The sequence below is a fragment of the Macaca thibetana genome, chromosome 1 (genome assembly GCF_024542745.1).
Source record: "Macaca thibetana thibetana isolate TM-01 chromosome 1, ASM2454274v1, whole genome shotgun sequence".
NCBI lineage: Eukaryota > Metazoa > Chordata > Mammalia > Primates > Cercopithecidae > Macaca > Macaca thibetana.
In genome coordinates this window covers 5,748,951-5,770,334 of record NC_065578.1, presented here as the reverse complement: position 1 = coordinate 5,770,334, position 21,384 = coordinate 5,748,951, and the positions used below count along the sequence as shown (strand labels likewise).

Sequence of the window (21,384 nt, the reverse complement as noted above, 5' to 3'; positions counted from 1 at the left end):
GTTTGAGGTCAGCCTGGGCAACATAACAAGACTCCCATCTCTACAAAATATTTACAAATTAGCTGGACACAGTGGCACATACCTGTAGTCCAGGTTACTTGGGAGGCAGACGAAGGAGGATTGCCCTAGCCCAGGAGTTCAAGGTTGCAGTGAGCCGTGATTGCACCACTGCACTCCAGCCTGGGCAACAGAGCAAGGTCCTGTCTTAAACAAAAACAGAAGGACACTTTTGATGACTTAGGGATCAGCCTGTCAGCTGGACCCTCACAGAGGACCTCAGCTCAGAGGGGTTTGCAGGCTGTATCCCATGCGTGATATTATTGCCGCCCGAAACGCGGGTGCATATTTCTCTCTGTTTTCACCAATAAGAGCAGATGAGGTAGGGATTTCCAGTAGGTTGATGTATCTACCAAGCAAAAAAGCCTAGTGAGGAAAGCCCAGGTTAGAAGGTACAACTGCCAGCAGGAGGCAGGACACAGAGTGAGGTGTTGGACAGTGCTCCGTTTTCTCTTTTGTAAAATGAGGACATCTGTCCTGACTACCATGCCAAGTTGTGGAAAGATTGAAAACACATGAAATAGATGTTAATTTATTAGGGAAAGATAATCTTGCTATATAAATGCAAACTGACATTCAGAACGAAATGTGGTGGTGGTGGTTCATTCAACACTGAGGAGGAAATTCTTAGCTTGGTCAGGAATGGGTGGGACCTGTGAGTTGGGATTTGAAAATGGCCGTCGAGGCTGGGCGCAGTGGCTCACGCCTGTAGGCTGAGGTGGGCGGATCACGAGGTCAGGAGATAAGACCGTCCTGGCTAATGCAGTGAAACCCCATCTCTACTAAAAATACAAAGTTAGCTGGGCGTGGCGGCAGGCGCCTCTAGTCCTAGCTACTCAGGAGGCTGAGGCAAGAGAATGGCCTAAACCCGGGAAGCAGAGCTTGAAGTGAGCCGAGATCATGCCACTGCACTCTAGCCCGGGTGACAGAGAGAGACTCAGTCTCAAAAAAAAATAAAAGAAAATGGCCCTCGAACAATTCCCGCAGCCGTTGCCTGGGGCCGGGTCCGGTGCTGTTTGCAGTATGGCTGGCTGTGATACGGACTTGTGTGGAATGTGCCTTGCCAGGCACCATGGTGCCCAGGAGGGAACAAGTAGAATCCCCAGCCCCGGGATGTGTCCACTTTGCCCCACGGGCTCCAGCTGATGGAACGCATGCATGCACACACACAGAGGCACATCCGTGTGTGGGAGGCAGCATGGGAGAACCTTGGACTTACAGTCCAGCGTCCTACATCCAGACTCAGATTCCACCTTCCTGTCTGTGCCCTTGATCAAGTCCCTTCTGCATTCTTAGTCCAGTTTCTGCCTCCATGTAATGGGAGGCCCACTTTCTGGGTTAAGTCTTTGGACCCCACAGTCCTTAGCTCTAATTACCTGTTTTCCGCCTTTGCTTTGCCCTGTGGGAGTAAATTCCTGTCTGTATGTCCTGCTGGAAAACGCCACCCTCCGGTTGCTGTGGTCCCAGTGTCTTTAGGGCCCTCCACATTGAACTGGCATCAGGGAGAGAATTGGTGGCTGGGGAGGACGTGGGGTTCATCCCTGAGAACAGTACGTGAAACTGGAGCCCGACCGGACCACCCTGGGCATCCTCCTGCCATCGTCAGATTTCTGTCTTATTTGCATAATCCATCCACATTTCTTGCATTTTAAGGACTTAAGATCATGTAACAGTGTCGTTCTGTGCTGTATTCACTTCGTATTGATTATTTTCATTCCTTTTTTCCTTAATACCCATAAATCTTCTCTCTCTGTGGACGGCAGCCACTTTGAGCATATTTAGAAGGCAATTTGATCCCAGGCAGCTTGTCCGACTTCATTGCTGCCTCCTTCATGAACTTGTTTACATCCCATGTGGAGAAGATGATTAAGTTAGGTTTGTTTGGGGGTACAGGGGCAAAGGAGCTTGACTCTCTGCGGGCACATATTGCTTTAGTTTTTTGACCCTACGACAAAATAGTTTCATGGAGATTTACGTTATTTCTGGGCCATTTTTGCTATTACAGAGATTGATATACACTCCTTGGCAAGATCTCTCTTATCTAGAAAACCCCATCATCAGCGTGGTTTGTGTAATAGCTGAAAAACACAATTCAGCTTTATTAGAAAAAAATGTAAATGATGTATCGGCCAAGCGTGGTGGCTCACGCCTGTAATCCGAGTGTGTCCAGAGTTCGTTCCTTCCAGTGAGTTTGTGGTCTCGCTGACTTCAAGAATGAAGCTGCGGACCTTCACGGTGAGTGTTACAGCACTTAAAGGTGGTGCAGACCTAAAGAGTAAGCAGCAGCAAGACTTATTGTGGAGAGCAAAAAGAACAAAGCTTCCACAGTGTGGAAGGGGACCCAAGCGGGTTGCTGCTGTTGGCTGGGGTGGCCATCTTTTATTTCTTTATTTCTCCCCGCCCATGTCCTGCTGATTGGTCTATTTTACAGAGTGCCAGTTGGTCCATTTTACATAGTGCTGATTAGTGCACTTACAATCCACAGAGCGCTGATTGGTGCGTTTTTACAGAGTGCTGATTGGTGCATTTACAATCCTCCAGCTAGCCATAGAGCATTGATTGGTGCATTTTTACAGAGTGCCGATTGGTACATTTGCAATCTTCTAGCTAGCCACGGAGTGCTGATTGGTGCGTTTTTACAGAGTGGTGATTGGTACATTTACAATCCTCTTGTAAGACAGAAAAGTTCTCCAAGTCCTCACCCGACCCAGGAAGTCCGTCTGGCTTCATCTCTCACCAACGTTTAGGGAGGCTGAGGTGGGTGCATCATCTGAGGTCAGGAGTTCCAGACCAGCCTGACCAACACGGTGAAACCCCATCTCTACTAAAAATACAAAAATTAGCCGGGTGTGCTGGCAGGTGCCTGTAATCCCAACTACTTGGGAGGCTGAAGCAGGAGAATTGCTTGAACCTGGGAGGCGGGGGTTTCAGTGAGCCGAGATCGCACCACTGCAGTCCAGCCTGAGTGACAAGCTCGAGACGCCATCTCTAAATAAATATATAAAAATAATGTATCAACAGCCCAGGCAACATGGCAAAATCACATCTCTACAAAAAATAATAATAATTAACTGGGCATGGTGGTGTGCTCCTGTAGTCCCAGCTACTCAGGAGGCTAAGGCAGGAGGAACGCTTGAGCCCTGGAGGTGGAGGTTGCAGTAAGCCAGGATCGTGCCAGCCTGGCTCCAGCCTCCAAGATGCACTCCAGCCTGGGTGACAGAGACCCCATCTCAAAAAATAAATGAATAATATATCAAGGAAGGCATATAACCATAAAAATATTCTTAAATGCCAAAATGTTTTCATAAAGCTGTAAGAGTGCATCACTTGGTTATTTTTCAAGGATTCTGGGGTTGCCCTGGCAATGACTGTAGCCAGCAGAGTCGCCCGGGCTTATGACTTCAGTCTGTTCTGTGGAAGTGGTTCTGATGTCATAAAACTGCCCGGACTTGGCTGAGAGCATGATAGAGCAAAAGAAGGATTGTTTGACCCATATGTTTGTTGTGCGTAGTGACAGGAAAAGGCAATGGGCTGCAGAAAATGGGCTGCTGTTGCAATTGGAGATTGTGGGAAGTTGTCTGGTAAGGAGCAGAGGGACCAAAGCCTGGTGAATCAGGTCTGGGAAAGTGCTGTGACAGTGAAACTGAAACCCTGGAGAAGAGTGGTCTTGGCAATCGGGATAGAAGGCACAAAGGGCTTCAAAGGTAAAACAGCTGTTTGTCTTGAAGTGAGTATCCGTCAGAGGGCTGTTTCACCCCTTCATGTCAGCATAATCACTTACAAACAAGGTTTCAGAATTAGAGACTACTGTTTATCCGGGGAGGACAGGCTCTGACTTCCATTTGAGATGAAGTGATTCTGTGGGAACCGTCATGAGTGCCATGCTGGTGGGTGCATCGGTTATAAACAGGTGAATTTCACGTTGCCTTGTATCACCTCTTTTGGTGGAATTTTCGGTTAGTAAAGAGTTCCTTTTGAGATTGCAATTGACAGAAATTTCTTATGTTGCCCTCATGGCCAGATAAATAGAAACATGAAAATAATTCCGCCTGGTTGGTGTTGAATGTGTTAACATGATTGTGATCATTACTACACAGTGTCTGCATGTATCAAATCAGCACACTGTACACCTGGAACGTGTGCGATCTCTATTTGTCAGTTAAATGTTTTAAATTTTTTAAAGAAGGTTTGAAACCAAAAAATAAAGAATTTAGAATGGTACATTCCTGGCTGAATAAACAACTGATTCTACTCAACGAGTACAAATGCATCATCTCCTCCCTGGCAAGAAGTTTCTCATTGTGGGAGAAAGGCTCTAACTCATGCTCAGAGTTTCTGAGTGATGTCAGTGAAGACGTGTTTATCACATTCACAGTTAACCCAAGGCGGAAGGTTCTCAAAGAGCCCAGTTAATAAGAATGAAGGGATTAAACTACAAAATAAGATTTAACGGCTGGGCACGGAGGCTCACGCCTGTAATCCCAGCATTTTGGGAGGCCGAGGCAGGCGGATCATGAGGTCAGGAGATCGAGACCATCCTGGCTAACACAGTGAAACCCTGTCTCTACTAAAAATACAAAAAACTAGCTGGGCGAGGTGGTGGGCGCCTGTAGTCCCAGCTACTCGGGAGGCTGAAGCAGGAGAATGGTGTGAACCGGGAGGTGGAGCTTGCAGTGAGCCGAGATCATGCCACTGCAGTCCATCCTGAGCAACAGAGTGAGACTCCGTCTCAAAAAAAAAAAAAAAAAAAAAAAGAAAGATTTAACAGGGAGAAATGTGCTAGCTACGAAAGGGGGGAAATGGGGCAAATGGTCATCTTTCGTTGACTTGGTTTAATATTAGCAATTTTGTGGGTTGGAGATGGGTGAAAATGGTTGATTTATTCACAAAGTAATTTAATTTAGGTGCCTGTAACGTGCCAGACACTTTAGGAATGTGAACATTCAGCAGAGAATAAAACAGACAACCTAATCCTGCCATGAAGCTTAATGATCTAGTTGAGGGACACAGAATCTGCAATAAATGCAATATATAAATTATATATTAGGACTGGGCATGGTGGCTCACGCCTGTAATCCCAGCACTTGGGGAGGCCGAGGCAGGCGGAACACCTGAGGTCAGGAGTTCGAGACCAGCCTGGCCAACATGGTGAAACCTCATATCTACCAATAATACAAAAATTAGCTGGGTGCAATGGCACACACCTGTAATCCCAGCTACTCAGGAAGCTGGGGCAGGAGAATCACTTGAACCCAGGAGGCTGAGGTTGCAGTGAGTTGAGATTGTGCCATTGCACTCCAGCCTGAGCGACAAGAGTGCAACTCCATCTCAAAAAAAAAAAAAAGAACTTTTTAAATAATTAACCAGGCACAGTGGCACGCGCCTGTAATTCCAGCTGTTTAGGAGGCCGAGGAAGGGATGTCCCTTGAGTCCGAGAGTTCAGGGCAACAGTGAGCTGTGATCAAGCCACCACACTCTAGCCTGGGCAGCAAAGTAAGACCCTGTCTCTAAAAAAATAAAATAAAATATTCAGATTATGTCATTTGTTGAAATATGTTTTAATGAATATTGGTTTTATTATATCAGAGAAACTATAAATAATTTATTCAAAGGTAGTTGAAAAATAAAATATTGGGACAGGCACGATGACTCACACCTGTGATCCCAGCATTTTGGGAGGCTAAGGCAGGAGGATTGCTTGATCCCAAGAGTTGGCGATCAGCCTGGGCAATATAGCGAGACTCTGTCTCTACAAAAAATACAAAAATTAGCCAGGTGTGGTGGCATGTGCCTATGGTCCCAACTACTTGGGAGGCTGAGGGAGGAGAATCACTTGAGCCCAGGAGTTTGAGGCTGCATTGAGCTGTTTGTGCCACTGCACTACAGCTTGGGGAAGATTCTGTCTCTTAAAATAAAATAAAATGTTCTTAAGAAAACATGGCGGCCGGGTGCATTGGCTCACGCCTGTAATCCCAGCACTTTGGGAGGCCGAGGCGGGCGGATCACAAGGTCAGGAGATCGAGACCATCCTGGCTAACAAACACGGTGGAACCCCATCTCTACTAAAAATACAAAAAAAATTAGCCACTCATGGTGGCAGGCACCTGTAGTCATAGTTACTCAGGAGGCTGAAGCAGGAGAATGGCGTGAACCCAGGAGGCGGAGCTTGCAGTGAACCGAGATGACGCCACTGCACTCCAGCCCAGGTGACAGAGCAAGACTCCATCTCAAAAAAAAAAAAAAGAGTAGGAATTATTATTTGGGGCATGTATCCACAGACTTTTAGTCTGTTCATCAACCTTGTCTGTCTCCAATATCAGTGTTCTGATTATGTGCTGCTGTATAACCATTTCCAAACTTGGTGGCTTCCAACAACAATTCCATACTGTCTCACAGTTCTGTGGATTGTCTGGGACTTGACCGTGATGGGGTGGTGCTCCCAGGGGTTGCAGTCAGGTGGTAGCTGGGTCTCATCCTCTGCAGGCTTGCTGGTCTGCACGCCAGCAGTGGCTTCTGCTTTCATGTCTCGTGCACCTCAGCGGAGTTGGCTGGCATCGCTCTCTCTCCAGGCAACCTCTCCCCTCAGGCTTCCTTGCCAACAGCAGTCTCTGGGCTTAATACATATTAGCTAGTGTCACCCAGATAGTGCATTTTAGAGACCTGGGCCGAGCTGCAAGGCTTCTCATGAGCTGGTCTTGAAGTCAGCACCATCAAATCCGTGCATTCTGTTGGACAAAAGCAAGTCTGAGAGTTGCTTTTATGAACCCGAGAGGTTCAGGATCAAGGAGAGGGCTCTTTATGAGGGCATGAGTACCCGCCGGCATGGTTCCTTGGGAGGCCTTTGATCTAACTTCCACAGTGTGTCACGCTGTTTTGTGAAGAGTGTATTTCCAGTGTCTTTTTCTTTAATACCATTGCCTACTATCTTTATGAAAGTTGCATTTATATTTAGCAAGTTTTATTTTACTTTGAGACAGTGTCTCATACTATCACCCAGGCTAGAGTGCAGTGATACAGTCACGGCTCACTGCAGCCTTGACCTCCTGGGCTTAAGGAATCCTCCCACCTCAGTCTCCCAGGTGACTGGGACCACAGGCGGATACCACCACTGCCAGCTAATCTTTTTTTTTTTTTTTTTTTTTTTTAGTTTTTTTTGTGGAGACAGAGTCTCAACATGTTGCCTAGGCCGGTCTCAAACTCCTGGGCTCAAGCAGTCCTTTCACCTTAGCCTCCCAAAGTACTGGGATTGCAGGAGTGAGCCACAGCACCCAACCGAAATTTTTGACACATTTAATTGATTCTTCTCTGTGTATCATATTTTTAATTTAGAAAATACTCTCTCCGGCCGGGCGCGGTGGCTCACGCCTGTAATCCCAGCACTTTGGGAGGCCGAGGCGGGCGGATCACAAGGTCAGGAGATCGAGACCACGGTGAAACCCCGTCTCTACTAAAAATACAAAAAATTAGCCGGGCGCGGTTGTGGGCGCCTGTAGTCCCAGCTACTCGGGAGGCTGAGGCAGGAGAATGGCGTGAACCCAGGAGGCGGAGCTTGCAGTGAGCCGTGATCGCGCCACTGCACTCCAGCCTGGGCTGGGCGACAGAGCGAGACTCCGTCTCAAAAAAAAAAAAAAAAGAAAATACTCTCTCCATTCTAAATTTCTTCATATTAGAACATAAAAATATCTTGGCCCAAGTATTTTGACAGGTATCGTCTTTTTAACTTTATTCACAACAGTTTTCTTTGACACATTTTTCTAAATCATCTTTATTTATGATCTTTTGAATGTTTTATCAAATTTAGATGCTACAAAACTGTAGACCTTTTCAATTCCATTTCATTCTAGAACAGAATATAAATTTATCCAATTAAACATGACAGCTCCACCAAGATTCCTACCCAAAATAAAGATACTCCAAAATGCCATTATGGAATTTCAAAATTATATCTCATAAACCGTTTGAACTCTTATTTATTTTGTATGGTTTTTTCCCCAACAAAAAGATCAGCTTCAGAGTATTTTTCATTACAAGCCTTATTTTCAGTGATTGTAATTTTTTTTTTTTTTTTTTTTTAAGACAGAGTCTTGTTCTGTTGCCCAGGCTGGAGTGCAGTGGCACGATCTTGGTTCACTGCAACCTCTGCCTCCCAGGTAGAAGCAATTCTCCTGCCTCAGCCTCCTGAGGAGCTGGGATTACAGATACACGCCACCACGCCTGGCAAATTTTTGTATTTTTAGTAGAGACGGGGTTTCACCATGTTGGTCAGGCTGGTCTTGAACTCCTGACCTCGTGAGCCGCCTGCCTCAGCTTCCCAAAGTGCTGGGATTACAGGCATGAGCCACTGCGCCCAGCCTGTTGTTTTTGAAACAGAGTCTTGTTCTGTCACCCGTGCTGGAGTGCAGTGGCGAGATCTTGGCTCACGGCAACCTCCACCTTTCAAGTTCAAGCAGTTCTCCTGCCTCAGCCTCCAGAGTAGCTGGGACACGTGCCCAGCTAATTTTTGTATGTTTAGTAGCGACAGGGTTTCACCATGCTGGCCAGGCTGGTTTCGAACTCCTGACTTCAGGTGATCCACCTGCCTCAGCCTCCCAAAGCGTTGGGATTACAGGTATCAGCCACCGCACCTGGCCACAAATTGTTCATATACTGCCGTGCAGTTTTTTTTATTACTCAGAATCATCGTCATCACAGGGATGTGTTTGTGCTGTTACTCTGTGAATATAAAAATTTGTGAATTTTGACAACTACAACTTCATTTTCCATGGGTAGAGTACCACAGCTTGTTTTGACACAATTATACATTATGTATCACTACAACTAATTCTAAGGATGTTTCTAGTCCATGGGTTTCTTGACTTAATAAAAATATTTTTTACCATAACGCTACACTGCCTCAAAGTTGATATTTGAATATCACCACAAAAAAAAAAAAAAAAAAAAAAAAAACACGTTTACCTTCAATGTGGAACTTTTAAATTGAGTTTATAGTAGCATTTATAATGTCAGGCGTTTCACCCTCAACCGAAATCAAGTAATTATTAGGGTTAATGCATTTTCAGATTGAAGCATCTGATAGAAAGCTAGCACTGGCCAGGCACGGTGGCTCACACCTGTAATCTCAGCACTTTGGGAGGCCGAGGCAGGCGGATCACGAGGTCAAGAGATCAAGATCATCCTGGTCAACATGGTGAAACCCTGTCTCTACTAAAAATACAAAAATTAGCTGGGCATAGTGGCGCACGCCTGTAGTCCCAACTACTCGGGAGACTGAGACAGGAGAATCGCTTGAACCCGGGAGGCGGAGGTTGCAGTGAGCCGAGATCGTGCCACTGCACTGCACTGGACTAATGGCTAATGTCGCCTGATGACACAGCGAGACTCCATCTCAAAAAAAAAAAAAAAAAAAAAAGCTAGCATCATTAACAGTTGGGAAGTTGGGCTAATAGGGCAACCAACACAGAAACAGCTGTTGCTTTATCTTTCATTTGTGCATTGCAGACCTTGGAGTGGAAATGTGAGTGAAATTAATGTAGAGGAACTACCATTTGATCTAAATGAAAAATGATTTTCACAGTTATATGTAAATACACCTGCTGCTACAGCCCACTTTCCGGCACAGTCTTGGAGGAATGACTGACCGTTGACGCTGGTGCTTCTCCAGCAGATCTGAAACTTGATTTTCACGTGCTCAGAGTTAGCACTTTGGATGATCAGTGTGGAAAAACAGTTTATGCGATTTTTAAGTTCATCAGCTCTCTGGGAAAATGGAAATTTAATACTCAGTGTCAGCCCTGCCTGAAGAGTTTATTGAAAAAGAAAGCATCGCCAAACAGCAACAAAAACCTGTAGATTTATATCAAGGATTTCCAGATTCAAGCCACTGCCTGTTTTCCTGTGGCCTGTGAGCTAAGAATGGTTTTTGCATTTTTTAATGGTCAAGAAAAACCAAAGGAAGAGGCCGTTGTGACATATGAAAGTTATGTGAAATTCAGATTTCAGCTTCATGAGCAGTGTTGTATTGGAACACAGACACACTCAGTCATTGACTGTTTATCTGGCCGCTTTCCCATTTGAGTAGCAGAGATGAATTCCGACAACAGGCCGTACGGCACCAAAAGTCTTCACTCTGGCTCTTCACAGAAGACATGTGCAAAGCCTGACGGGTATCCTTCAACAGGCAACGGAAACATCGTGGCAGCGGTGCTCAGGGTGCTCTTTGACAGGCTCTGCAGCACAGGCCACCTGTGTTCCCCACACGTTTTCATATATAGTTGGAGTTTCCTAGGGATGTGGCTGACCAGTGGGCTCGACAACTTCAGCTGCCCCACACGCCAAGGCTCTGGCCGCCACCGGCTCTGCCACATGGGCAGCAGCATCTGATACTTCCCCACGACCGAGGCCAGGAGTGAGCTGCACCTCACCACTGCGTCAGCGTGCAGCACACATGCCCAACCTAGAAAGGGAGGTGCTTCCTACAGTTCATCTGCAAAGAAATGGCAAAAGAGTGGTGGGATCTCACTGGTCAGCTCCTAAAGGCACTGTGCGTCTCACACATTAGATGAGACCATGGCAGATGCTAGAAATAAAGTGATGGTCCATCTGCAAAACGCACTCCGACATAAAAGTGAAAAATCTGAGCTAATGGCTAAACCAACAGAAACAACAGATTTAAACCCCACCTGTGACACTCCATAGACTACCCAAACACCACCCTGTCTGAACTCACCTGCCATTGCCCCTCCGTTCCAGCCCTAGAGACCTCCTTGCCCCTCCACTGGGTGCCCACGAGGGCCATCCTCATTTGTGTCTTTGTTCCCACGCCCCCTTCTCAGAGGTCCCTTTCTTGACCACTTAAAACACTCTCTCGGCCGGCCGGGCACGGTGGCTCATGCCTGTAATCCCAATAGTTTGGGAGGCTGCCAAGGTGGGCGGATCACGAGGTCAGGAAATCAAGACCATCCTGGCTAACACGTGAAACCCCGTCTCTACTAAAAATACAAAAAATTAACTGGGCGTGGTGGCGGGTACCTGTAGTCCCAACTAGTTGGGAGGCTGAGGCAGGAGAATGGCATGAACCCGGGAGGGGGAGCCTGCAGTGAGCCGAGATTGCACCTTTGCACTCCAACCTGGGGAACAGAGTGAGACTCCGTCTCAAGAAAACAAAACAAAACAAAAACCACTCTGTCAGGCTACTTATGGGGTGATAGAAATGTTCTGTGTCTTGATTTGGAGGTAGTTTCACCAGCATATACATGTCAAAGACTCATTGAATTGTGCATTTCAAATGGGTGCAGTTTATATTGTAATACAGAAATTAAACCTCAATAAATTGTTTTAGCTTGGGCGCTGTGCCTCACGCTTGTAATCCCAGCACTTTGGGAGGCTGAGGTGGGCGGATCACCTGAGGTTGAGAGTTGGAGACCACCTGACCAATGTGGTGAAACCCCATCTCTACTAAAAATACAAAATTAGCCGGGCGTGGTGGCGCATGCCTGTAATCCCAGCTACATAGGAGACTGAGGCAGGAGAATCGCTTGAACCCGGGAGGCAGAGGTTGCAGTGAGCCGAGATCATGCCACTGCAGTCCAGCCTGGGCGACAGAGTGAGACTCCGTATCAAAAAAAAAAAACAAGACCGGGCATGGTGGCTCACGCCTGTAATCCCAGCACCTTGGGAGGCCAAGGCGGGCAGATCACGAAGGCAAGAGATCGAGACCATCCTGGCTAACATGGTGAAACCACATCTCTACTAAAAATACAAAAAATTAGCCGGGCATGGTGGTGGGCGCCTGTAGTCCCAGCTACTCGGGAGGCTGAGGCAGGAGAATGGCGTGAACCCGGGAGGCGGAGCTTGCAGTGAGCCAAGATCGTGCCCACTGCACTCCAGCCCGGGCGACAGAATGAGACTCCATCTCAAAAAAAAAAAAAAAAATACAAGGCCGGGCGTGGTGGCTCACGCCTGTAATCCCAGCACCTTGTGAGGCCGAGGTGGGCGGATCACAAGGTCAGGAGATCAAGACCATCCTGGCTAACGTGGTGAAACCGCATCTCTAAAAATACAAAAAATTATCTGGGCGTGGTGACGGGCGCCTGTAGTCCCAGCTACTCAGGAGGCTGAGGCAGGAGAATGGCATGAACCCGGGAGGCAGAGCTTGCAGTGAGCCGAGATCGCGGCACTGCACTCTAGCCTGGGCGACAGAGCGAGACTCCGTCTCAAAAAAAAAAAAAATTGTTGTAATGGGCTGCGAAAGTTTAATTTAAAAAGTGTATGTGGCCATGGTTTTATATACTGGATTAAGATATGTGTCCATTTTTAAAGTTGTGACCATAAAAGAATAACAAACATTGATTTTCTGCATAACAAGCATTTTTATCAGCAAAATTTTAGCTTAGAATTCCTTGAGTGAATACACTTCTGTTTCTCAAACTTAATTCTCAAATTAATTTGAGAAGGATTAATTGTTAAGTCTCCCATTTGTTCATAATTTGTGCTGCTTTATCTTTGAAAGTATTTTTATTTAAAGAGTTTTAGGGTAGTTTTGCAGTGTACGGTGTTTACCAAAAAATGTTTGATCCATGTAGCTCATTTCTAGGTTGCTTTATGCATTCACGGGCCTGTTTGGTCTCTGAAAATCAAACTGCGTTGCTCTTCTTTGACTAACACTTTTGTCTTTGGCATGTCATTGCTCTGCAGACATGCAGACCAGCTCTGCTGGTCAAATGATGTATTCTAGCTCCGGACATCTGTGGTGCTCTGCAGTTTGGTTCGGACTGCGACATTCATGCTTTGTGGGCTTCCTGGTGGCGTGTCCTACCTAAACCCAGTGAACCCTAAAGTCGAATGACCTGTTCAATTAAAGCAAGCTGGCTGTTGAAGTGTAGCATTGTCTTTCATTCCACAAATACCACCCCTTCTGCTGACAGCTTGTTTTTCTGCCCCAGGGAACGATCAGCGTTGGAGTAGATGCCACTGACCTTTTTGATCGCTATGATGAGGAGTATGAAGATGTGTCCGGCAGTAGCTTTCCGCAGATTGAAATTAATAAAATGCACATATCCCAGTCCATTGAGGTAAAGCACACAACCACCTCTCCGAGTACTGCAAGGGCTCGAGTTAATGAGGCACAGCACACCAAGCAGCTGGAACGAGAGTCTGTCCAGGGTTTTTCTCATCTTTATTTATGAAAGGATGCAATTAGCCACTTAAAAAAGAAAGCGCTTCAGTCCCAGCCGTGTGTGACCGCTGTGCTGGCATGTGAGCCAGCAGGAGTGTGGGCTGGGGCACTTGGCTCCCAAGGTCTTGGGCCTTTCCAGCAGAGGGTGTTAATGGTCTGGGAGAAGTAGAGGCCCAAGGTCATGGGGTTCTGGGAGAGAAAGCAGACCTCCATGGATCATTCTAACCACTGATTTTAGTTTTAAGGCAAATTCTGCTACGTGCCGCAAGGCTATAGCAGGTCCCATCCTGAGCCCTGGGCACACGAAAATGTCACCATTCTGCCCACTATTTGAATGTGGCAAGGTCAGGCCATTCTCCTGAGTGTTTATAGTAGATCTTTGTCTCCTCAGCTCGTTAATTTATTCTCCGTTGCATCAGCCAACAACATGGAGTCCTAACTTGGGGAAAGTTGCCCCCTCTTGGAGCTCCCTGAGTCAGCTGATACAGAATACAGCCATGGAAAAGTCTCCAGTCCCCCCAGAACCCTGATGGCAAGCAGGGACAGGAGAGGCCCCAGGTGTACCGTGAGGGAAGGCGCACAGCGAAGTCCCTGTGCTGATACCGCTGGGACAGGCAGCCCCTGTTTCCCCTGGTGGTGTGAAATTTGCCCATTAAAGCTTTTGCAAAGCAGATTATCCTTGTGGTCACATGCAGACCAAATAACAAAGCGAAAGAAAAGTCAAGCTGCTGCGGCAGTTCTGCATCCACGTGTGCTTCTAACAGAGGAGTCGTCTGCACCTTTGGCCTTGGACTCACAGTGCGTTCTTTAGGCTGCTGCCACTGGCACTTCCTGTTGTTTTGATTCATTCATTACCAGCAAATATCATTTTTAGGCACCCTTGACAGCGACAGACACAGCCATCCTCTCTGGAAGCCTCTCAACCCAGAATGGAAATGGAGGAGGTTCCATTAACTTTGCACTCAGACGAGTAACTTCGGCAAAGGGATGGGGAGAGGTGAGAATGTCTGTTGGCTGAGTTTTGTTGTCCATGCAAAGTCTTATTTCTGAACATTTACACTCTCAAAGCGCACCCTCAAACTCACCCAGGGGGCCCTGTTGTTGTAAAATGGTACCAAGTGTCAAACTTCCATCAGTTGACTGGTCCTAAAAGAAAAATAGGTCTCATAAGCCTGGCCAACATGGTGAAACCCCGTCTCTACTAAAAATACAAAAATTAGCTGGGCGTGGTGGCGCCTGCCTGTAATCCCAGCTGTTCGGGAGTCTGAGGCAGGAGAATCACATGAACCCGGGAGGCGGGGGTTGCAGTGAGCCGGGATCGCACCATTGCACTCCAGTCTGGGGGACAAGAGCAAAATTCCATCTCAAAAAAAAAAAGATAAATAGGTCTTATATCTGAGAAGTCCTGTCAGTCTTCCTCAGGTTTCCTATGGGACAGCAACTTCTAGAAATTCAGCCTCTGAAACTCAGTGTTCCCTTGAGCAAAAAGCCTGTGGGCTCTTTTTCCTGCACAATTCAGAAGGCAGGTGCTCTCTCCAGTGCGATGGTTCACTGATTGGTGGCCATTTAACAGCCAGTTCTGCCGAGCAAATTGAGCTGCATCAAATTAACATTGAAGAGTTGCTTGAAAGTCACCCAGACTAGTAAACACGGCAGCCAGGCTCAGCTGTGACTTCCAAGGCTATGCGAGTGTGGAACTGCTGCTGGGCTTTTAACGTCAGACCCCTGAGGACCACCCCAGTCACCTGGGAGACATTTGGCTCAGGATGAAAATAAAAAGGAGTCAGCAGTGCATGCGGAGGGGCGGGGGGGTGGGGGGCGCACACCTGACCGCAGCAGGCGCTCTGCAGGTGGGGGCGCTGCGCTGGGAGCGGTGGGGAGCTGGCTGGTCTCCTGACCTCAGCCTGGGAGGCAAGGATCAGAGGTGAGCAGTTTTTTTCTTTGGAGGGACACCAGTGAAACATGTGCCATTGAAACCTGGGTCTCCTTTGGATCTGTGGCAGCAGACATTTCCATTTGGCTAAGGTTAAGATGAGACATTAACAATCTTCTACCCCCTTCTTTTAGAGCCCTGGCAAGACCAGTGAATTGAATGAAGGAATTATACCCAGAGGTACATACCTGAGCCTGGGTTGCTGCTATGAGATAAAACACCACTAACGCCTTCTCTTTTTCCTTTTCAAACAGTTGGAATTTGGAGCCGGAGACCTGCAGGGACCTTTATTTGGTCTCAAGCTGTTCCGTAATCTCACACCAAGATGGTAAATATGAGAGACAGCAGCTCCTCTTTGGTGGTCTTTGTTGACTTAGGAGACTAGAACTGTGTTCTTTTTATCACGGCGGTTGGCACTGTCTTGTCTGTCCTACAAGGTCACTGCGTACATCAAGGGCAGGTGCAGCACTGGCGTGAAGCCCAGGCAGTGTGCAGGTGGGAAGAGGTGGGATTGCGGGGGCGGACCCTTGTCCCAGCCCCGGCCAGGCTGCACCATCCAGGCCTCACACCTCCCTCACCTATGCCACGAGGCCGCAGAGAAAGTGCTTTCAGGGAGAGTTGGTCAGTGGACCGAAACACTTACAGACTTAAGGATCATTCCATTGTCCCAGAGAATGACAGACTGCCTCATCATCAGGTTGATTGACATATGCCAGAGACGGAGCCCCCAGCCAGCCTCTGCTTCCTGTCGTCTCTGCTGCTGCCATGATGTCACACTCCTAGAACTGTGTATCCCTGTGCCTTGTAGAACAACAGCAGTGTCTTCGTTTCCTATATGGTGGGGGCAGTGATGTCTTTGTGAGCTCAGATAAAAGAACTGGTGGAGGGTAAATAATACCTCTTTCTTCCAGGGGAAGATAGAGCTGAAGGAGTCCTAGAATGGAGTATACGGAGTTTATTTTTTTTATTTATTTATTTTTGATTTATTTATTTTTGAGACAGAGTCTTGCTCTGTTGTCCAGGCTGGAGTTCTGTGGCGTGATCTTGGCTCCCTGCAGCCTCTGCCTCCTGGGTTCAAGCGATTCTCCTGTCTCAGCCTCCCGAGTAGATGGGACTACAGGCATATGCCACCATGCGCAGTTATTTTTGTATTTTTAGTAGAGACAGGGTTTCACCATGTTGCTCAGGCTGGTCTCGAACTCCTGACCTCAGGTGATCCACCTGCCTCAGCCTCCCAAAGTGCTGGGATTACAGGTGTGAGCCACCGCACCTGGCCTATTTTATTTTACTTTTTTTTTTTTTAGAGACGAGGTTTTGTTCTGTTGCCCAGGTTAGAGTGCAATAGCCCAATCATAGTTCACTGCAGCCTTGAACTCCCGGGCTCAAGCAGTCCTCCTCCCTCAGCCTCCTGAAAAACTAGCATTACAGGCATGTGCCAACATGTCTGGCTCATTTTTTAGTTTTTTTAGAGAAAAGGTCTCTCTATGTTGCCTAGGCTGGTCTCAAGCTCTTGGATTCAAGCAGTCCTCCCACCTCGGCCTCCCAAAGCACTGAGATTAGAAGCATGAGCCACTTCATCAAGCCTGGAGTACATGTTTTTTGTTTTGAGACAGGTCTCACTTTGTCACCCCAGCTGGAGAATAGTGGTGCAATTTCAGCTCACTGCAGCCTCAACCTCCCAGGCACAGGTGACCCTCCCAAGTAGCTGGGACTACAGATGGGCACCACTACGCCTGACTAATTTTTGTAGAGTTGGGTTTTGTAGAGTAAGGTTTCGCCTTGTTGGCCAGGCTAGCCTCTTAACTCCTGACCTCAGGCGATCCTCCCGCCTTGGCCTCCAAAGTGCGCCTAGGCACAGTGGCATGAATAACTTCCTTATCAAACATATACTCTAGGCTGGGCATAGTGGCTCATGCCTATAAATCCCAGCACTTTGGGAGGCTGAGGCGGGAGGATCACCTGAGGTCAGGAGTTCGAGACCAGCTTGGCCAACATGGCGAAACCCATCTAATAAAAATATAAAAATTAACCAGGCGTGATGGCGCTTACCTGTAGTCCCAGCTACTTGGGAGGCTGAGGTGGGAGGATCGCTTGAACCCGGGAGGCGGAGGTTGCAATGAGCCAGGATCACACCATTGTACTCCAGCCTGAGCAGCAGAGCAAGACTGTCTCGAAAAAAAAAGAAAGTTATTACACTTCCAATGAGACATGTGTCTGTGTGCCTGCCAGGCTCTGCAGGGGTTGACCTAATCCCTGCCCACTAGTCTGGTCATTTGTCTGTGGGGCATGGGGCAGGGAACACAGGCAGGCTTGCGGGCCAGCCTGTTGTAGGGAGAGCAGGAAAAGTGTTGAGAGGGAGCCTGGGAAACAGGAGGGCGTGGCCTGTGGGGCAGGCAGAGGCTGCTTAAGCAGAGGCACCAAAACAGTGCTTCCTGGCCGGGCGTGGTGGCTCACGCCTGTAATCCCAGCACTTTGGGAGGGTGAGGCGGGTGGATCACGAGGTCAGGAGATCGAGACCATCCTTGCTAACACGGTGAAACCCTGTCTCTACTAAAAGTACAAAAAATTAACCAGGTGTGGTAGGCGCCTGTAGTCCCAGCTACTCGGGAGGCTGAGGCAGGAGAATGGCATAAACCCGGGAGGCGGAGCTTGCAGTGAGCTGAGATCCGGCCACTGCACTCCAGCCTGGGCGACAAAGCGAGACTCCATCTCAAAAAAAATAAAAAATAAAAATAAAGCAGTGCTTCCAAACACACAAAGAGGAAAAGGAGCCTGTGTGACTCACACCTGCAATCCCAGGGTTTTGGGAGGCCAAGGTGGGAGGATTGCTTGAACCCAGGAGGTTGAGGCTGCAATGAGCTGAGACTGCACCACTGCACCCCACCCTAGGTGACAGAGCAAGACTGCCCCGAAAAAAATAATTTAAAAAAAGGTGGAAGGAATGCAGAACATGCTGCCATGGGGCATCACGTGGGTGCTGCTCTACGTCATTGGATTCACCTACTGCGTCTGAGAAGGGGACGGGGATTCAAACTTAGAAGAGAACAGCAGGGAAACCGCATCTGTACACAAATCAGTGTCCTGACCCTGTCTTCTTAGATTGGTCACCTCAGATGCTGGTTAGAAGCTGCCTCGGGGGCTGGGTGTGGTGGCTCACGCCTGTAATCCCAGCACTTTAGGAGGCCAGGTGAGATGATCACTTGAGCTCGGGAGTTTGAGACCAGCCTAGGCAACATAGCAAAACCTTGACTCTATGAAAAATATAAAAATTAACCAGGCATGGTAGCACACACCTGTAGTCCCAGCTACGTGGGATGCTGAGGTGGGAGGATCGCTTGAGGTCAAGAGGTCGAGGCTGCAGTGAGCCATGATGACACCACTGCACTTCAGCCTGGGTAACAGAGCAAGACCCTTTCTCAGAAAAAAAAAAAAGAAATGCTGGTCGGGCGTGGTGGCTCACGCCTGTAATCCCAGCACTTTGGGAGGCCGAAGCAGGCGGGTCGCCTGAGGTCAGGAGTTCAAGACAAGCCTGGCCAACATGGTGAAACTCTGTCTCTACTAAAAATAACAAAATTAGCCGGGCACAGTGGCGGGCGCCTGTAATCCCAGCTACTCGGGAGACTGAGGCAGGAGAGTGGCGTGAACCCGGGAGGCGGAGCTTGCAGTGAGCTGAGATCCGGCCACTGCACTCCAGCCTGGGTGACAGAGCGAGACTCTGTCTTAAAAAAAAATAAAAAGAAAAAGCTGCCCTGGGTCCTATGAGGGAGGGGACTGGGAATTGAGGTGTTTCAAGTCCCCCAGGTGATTCTTAAGGTTACACAAGCTTGGAAGACACTTTATTAAGGAAAATCTTCTGGCCGTTTTGTCTGCTCAAGCCTCAGTGTCTGTTCATGGAGTGGCCACCAAGAGTCTGGGGTGGACTGATCATCAGTGCTTACAGGCTTGGAAACTGAATTTAGTGCTGCTGCCCAGAGCTTATTAGACTTGAGCAGATTTAGACGGAAGGACGACTGATTTATAAACAAGGGGATGATGTGTGACCAAAGATGCCGGTTTCTTTTTTCTTTTTTTTTTTTTCTTTTTTTTTTTTTTGAGAGGGAGTCTCATTCTGTTACCAAGCTGGAGTACAGTGGCGCAGTCTCGGCTCACTGCAAACTCCACCTCCCAGGTTCAAGTGATTCTCCTGTCTCAGCCTCCTGAGTAGCTGGAACTAACTACAGGCACACGCCACCACGCCTGGCTAATTTTTGTATTTTTAGTAGAGACGGGGTTTCACCATGTTGGCCAGGATAGTCTCCATCACTTGACCTTGTGATCCACCCACCTTGGCCTCCCAAAGTTCTGGGATTACAGGCGTGAGCCACCGCGCCTGGCCTACCAGTCCAGTTTCTTAATATGTAGTGACCAGATTAGTTATGGATGTTGGCTAACCAGGGTTCTCTAATCCTTGGATCAAGTTGCAGATGTTCCCTGATTTATGATGGAGTTACGGCCCAATAAGCCAATATTTTGACTCATTAAGTCAAAAATAACGACCTGTTGACTGGGCACGGTGGCTCACACCTGTAATCCCAGCACACTGGGAGGCCGAGGCGGGTGGATCACCTGAGGGCAGGAATTCCAGACCAGTCTGGGCAACATGGTGAAACCCCGTCTCTACTAAAAATACAAAAAATTAACCAGACATGGTGGCGGACGCCTGTAGTCCCAGCTACTCGGGAAGCTGGGGCAGGAGAATCCCTTGAACCCAGGAGGCAGAGGTTGCAGTGAGCTGAGATCACGCCACTGCACTCCAGCCTGGGCAACAAGAGTGAAACGCCATCAAAAAAAAAAAAAATCGACCTGTCCAGGCTCAGGTGATCCTTCCTCCTCAGCCTCCCAAGTCGCTATGACTACAGGACGTGCCATCAAACCCGGCTAATTTTGTGTATTTTTTGTAGAGATGGGGGTTTTGCCTTGTTCCCCAGGCTGTTCTCGAACTCCTGGGGTGAAGCAATTTGCCTCCTCAGCCTCCCAAAGTGCTGAGGTGACAGGTGTGAGCCAGTGAGCCTGCCTGCTGTTATTTTAATGCCATAAACATCACCTCTAGAGCTTAGAAAGGAGAGAAAGAAACTTAGGCAATTGATGTTGAGCTCTTTATTAAAGAAACCAGCTGTTAGTTTACCCTTCATCACCTTGAATGAAGTGTGAATTTCATTGTTAGTAAAATGAAATACCCCTTTTCCACCAGAAGATGGGGCTGGACTCCCTTGGAAAGAAACTGCAGAGGCCCTTTTCGGGAACCGGCTTCCCGTGCTCGCTTTGCCTGTAGTTTTTGTCACTAGTACCCAGCTGTCGGTGTACATCAAAAATCACAGCAGCTCTAAAAATATACTGATGCCTCCACCCAGAAATTCTGGTTCCATAGGGCTAGGGTGTCCTCTAGGTAAGTGATTCTCAAACTCTACTGCACTTTGGAATCATTGGGACACTTCGCACTCCAGGCCCGCACTGAGGAAATCAGCATGCCGGCGGAGAAGCCAGCCAGCCGTGATTTGGGGATGAGCCGGGTGATTCCAGCGTGCAGTAGTTTGGGCACCACTGTCTTGGACTACTTAATTTGAGACCCTCCGTAGGTGATTCTGAGTCGCACCCCTCGGCCCCCATCCATTCTAGCTTGAGTGGGGTTGCACCTGCTGGCTTAGGAATGCAGACAGTCAGGTGCCTCTTTGGTTGTAGCTAAAGTTAGGGCGGCTGAGGGGAGTCGAGACGTTACTGGGAAGATTCTGGCTAGGACCCTCCCTGCTGCTGTGTGGACAGAGGCCTAACCTTCTGCTTTTTTTTTTACTGGGAGCTGGCCCAGGGATGCATAGACGTGACAGTAAGGTCTTAGCCAGGCAGAGAGGAAGTGACAAAGAACAGCTGAGAGCAGGTGCCATCCAGGACCTATTCTGTCTGTGTGTCTCTCCAGCTTTGTGACAACAAACTGTGCTCTGCAGTTTTCATCCCGTGGAATCCGACCCGGCCTGACCACCGTCCTAGCTCGGAACCTAGACAAGAACACCGTGGGCTACCTGCAGTGGCGATGGGGTATCCAGTCAGCCATGAACACTAGCATCGTCCGGGACACTAAAACCAGCCACTTCACTGTGGCCCTGCAGGTGAGCCAAGCAGCCATCGTCTCCTGCAGACAGAGCTCTGGGTGGACCCCTCCTCCCAAGCACTCAGTGTGCCCTTTAAA

The 21,384-nt window shown here is 48.2% G+C and overlaps 2 protein-coding genes across 5 annotated transcripts in view; both read left to right on the top strand.

Annotated features, from left to right (window-relative positions):
- PLEKHG5 (pleckstrin homology and RhoGEF domain containing G5) overlaps positions 1–21,384 on the top strand; it is a 614,078-nt gene that overhangs the window by 412,706 nt on the left and 179,988 nt on the right. The gene's annotated exons all lie outside the window — the stretch shown is intronic.
- The window catches only part of DNAJC11 (DnaJ heat shock protein family (Hsp40) member C11), a 708,487-nt gene that overhangs the window by 674,302 nt on the left and 12,801 nt on the right, over positions 1–21,384 (top strand). For 3 of the 4 annotated variants that reach the window (XM_050787294.1, XM_050787292.1, XM_050787305.1), the window contains 4 exons: positions 12,999–13,127; positions 14,106–14,228; positions 15,419–15,492; positions 21,115–21,304. In XM_050787294.1, the coding sequence (XP_050643251.1) occupies positions 12,999–13,127; positions 14,106–14,228; positions 15,419–15,492; positions 21,115–21,304 (516 nt within the window). Of the gene's footprint in view, positions 1–3,313; positions 3,639–12,998; positions 13,128–14,105; positions 14,229–15,418; positions 15,493–21,114; positions 21,305–21,384 lie in introns of those variants that run through there. The other variant, XM_050787301.1, reaches the window with a different exon arrangement.